Source organism: Pteropus vampyrus, unplaced genomic scaffold, assembly GCF_000151845.1.
Source record: "Pteropus vampyrus isolate Shadow unplaced genomic scaffold, Pvam_2.0 Scaffold1000002172, whole genome shotgun sequence".
Lineage (NCBI taxonomy): Eukaryota > Metazoa > Chordata > Mammalia > Chiroptera > Pteropodidae > Pteropus > Pteropus vampyrus.
Genome location: NW_011916574.1, coordinates 1203 through 2659, shown reverse-complemented (window position 1 = coordinate 2659; position 1457 = coordinate 1203). Strand labels below are relative to the sequence as shown.

The following is a 1457-nucleotide window of genomic DNA, read 5'->3' as shown; positions in this document are numbered from 1 at the left end:
GTAAATGGAAAACAGCTGCCCACAGGATGCTGTGACGTGAGATGATGCTTTCAACTGGGCAGCAAAGTGCCCAGTACGTTCCCCAAATTGGGTTCACATCATACATGAGCACAAAGGTAAATCATCTTGGAGGCAGGAGCGTGAAAGGTGATGGGCGGCTGTGAGGCCACTGCTACTAGAGGCTATGGTCGCAGAGGCAGCAGCCCCAAGTATATGTTTTCAAAAAGAAAAGTACATACAGTGTTGAGGGTGATAATAGAACTCAGTAGTTTTTCCTAGACATTCTGACATTCTCATATACTTGTGGGCATATATTTTAAAATAAAATATGAAAACATTCATCAGAAGTTTGTATTATACTTACACTTTAAAGAACTATTTTGAAATAGAAAAAATTATATAATGCAGTAATTATGCGAAAAATTAACACAATTAAATGACAGAGTAAGTGCTTAAATAAATTATGAAATAGCTATGTGATCCAAATGTAACAGAATATATATATTGAGCATATATTTTCTAACATGTTTTATTTTTAGAACTTTAAAGTGTTTTAAATAAAATTTCACATTTTACATACTAGTCATTTATAGAAAATTCAATGTTAATTTAAAATGTAAGTACAGTACACTTAAAATGTCTGAATTTTATACTATGTATGTGTGTTATACATCAATAATTTTTTTTTAAAAGTCTGACTACAATTTTATATGTGCTGACCTCTTCTTCAGAGATTTCAACAACTGATGAACCCATTCTCCCTCTCATTACTTTGCTTCCACCACCAGTCATTGTACCTGGAGAACAGAGGAGAGATGTCAGACTTAGATGTCTTCCCCAACGAAAATTAAAGAAACTCAATAGCAAGAATAAAACCACTATTACCTGATTGTTCTATGATTTGCCCCTGTAACGTTACCACTCTCCACCTTCTATCTTTTTGGTATGCTACTCTTGTGGCTTGATCTAAGTTGTCAGCTACTAGTATCCCGTAAGCAAAGTAAAAAGCTTGGCGAATTTCCTCATCTTTAACTTTTACTAAATCAAATAATCGAGGAGTATTTTCAGGAGTTTGAATTTTGGTCATTTTCTTGGCCCATACTGCCATCTAAAAGTAAAATAAGCACATATATATATATACATATATTAAAATAATGACTATATCATTTTAAAGGCATTATGTATAAAATATAAGGACATGCACACAAGGTTCTGAGCATCTGCATAACTAAGTAGTTCTTCTTTATCTGCGAGGGATATGGTCTAAGACCCCCAGCGGATGCCTGAAACTTCAGATAGTACTGAACCCTATGTGTACTGTGTACACACATCTGATGAAGTTTAATTTATAAATTAGGCACAGTAAGAGATTGACAATAAGTAATAATAAAACAGAACAATTATACTATGATAAAAGCTTTGTCAGTGTAGCCTCTGTCTCAGATAACTGATGTGGC

At 33.8% G+C, this 1457-nt stretch overlaps 1 protein-coding gene across 1 annotated transcript; it reads right to left on the bottom strand.

The window, feature by feature from the left end:
* Positions 1 to 612: 612 nt before the first annotated feature.
* On the bottom strand, positions 613 to 1137 carry LOC105311222 (structural maintenance of chromosomes protein 4-like). Its single transcript, XM_011387234.2, has 2 exons — positions 886 to 1137; positions 613 to 797 (listed from the first exon to the last, which is right to left on the bottom strand). Exons 1-2 carry the CDS (start codon positions 1106 to 1108, stop codon positions 673 to 675), a joined length of 348 nt encoding a protein of 115 aa, XP_011385536.1. The 5' UTR covers positions 1109 to 1137; the 3' UTR covers positions 613 to 672.
* Between the last annotated feature and the right edge of the window lie 320 nt (positions 1138 to 1457).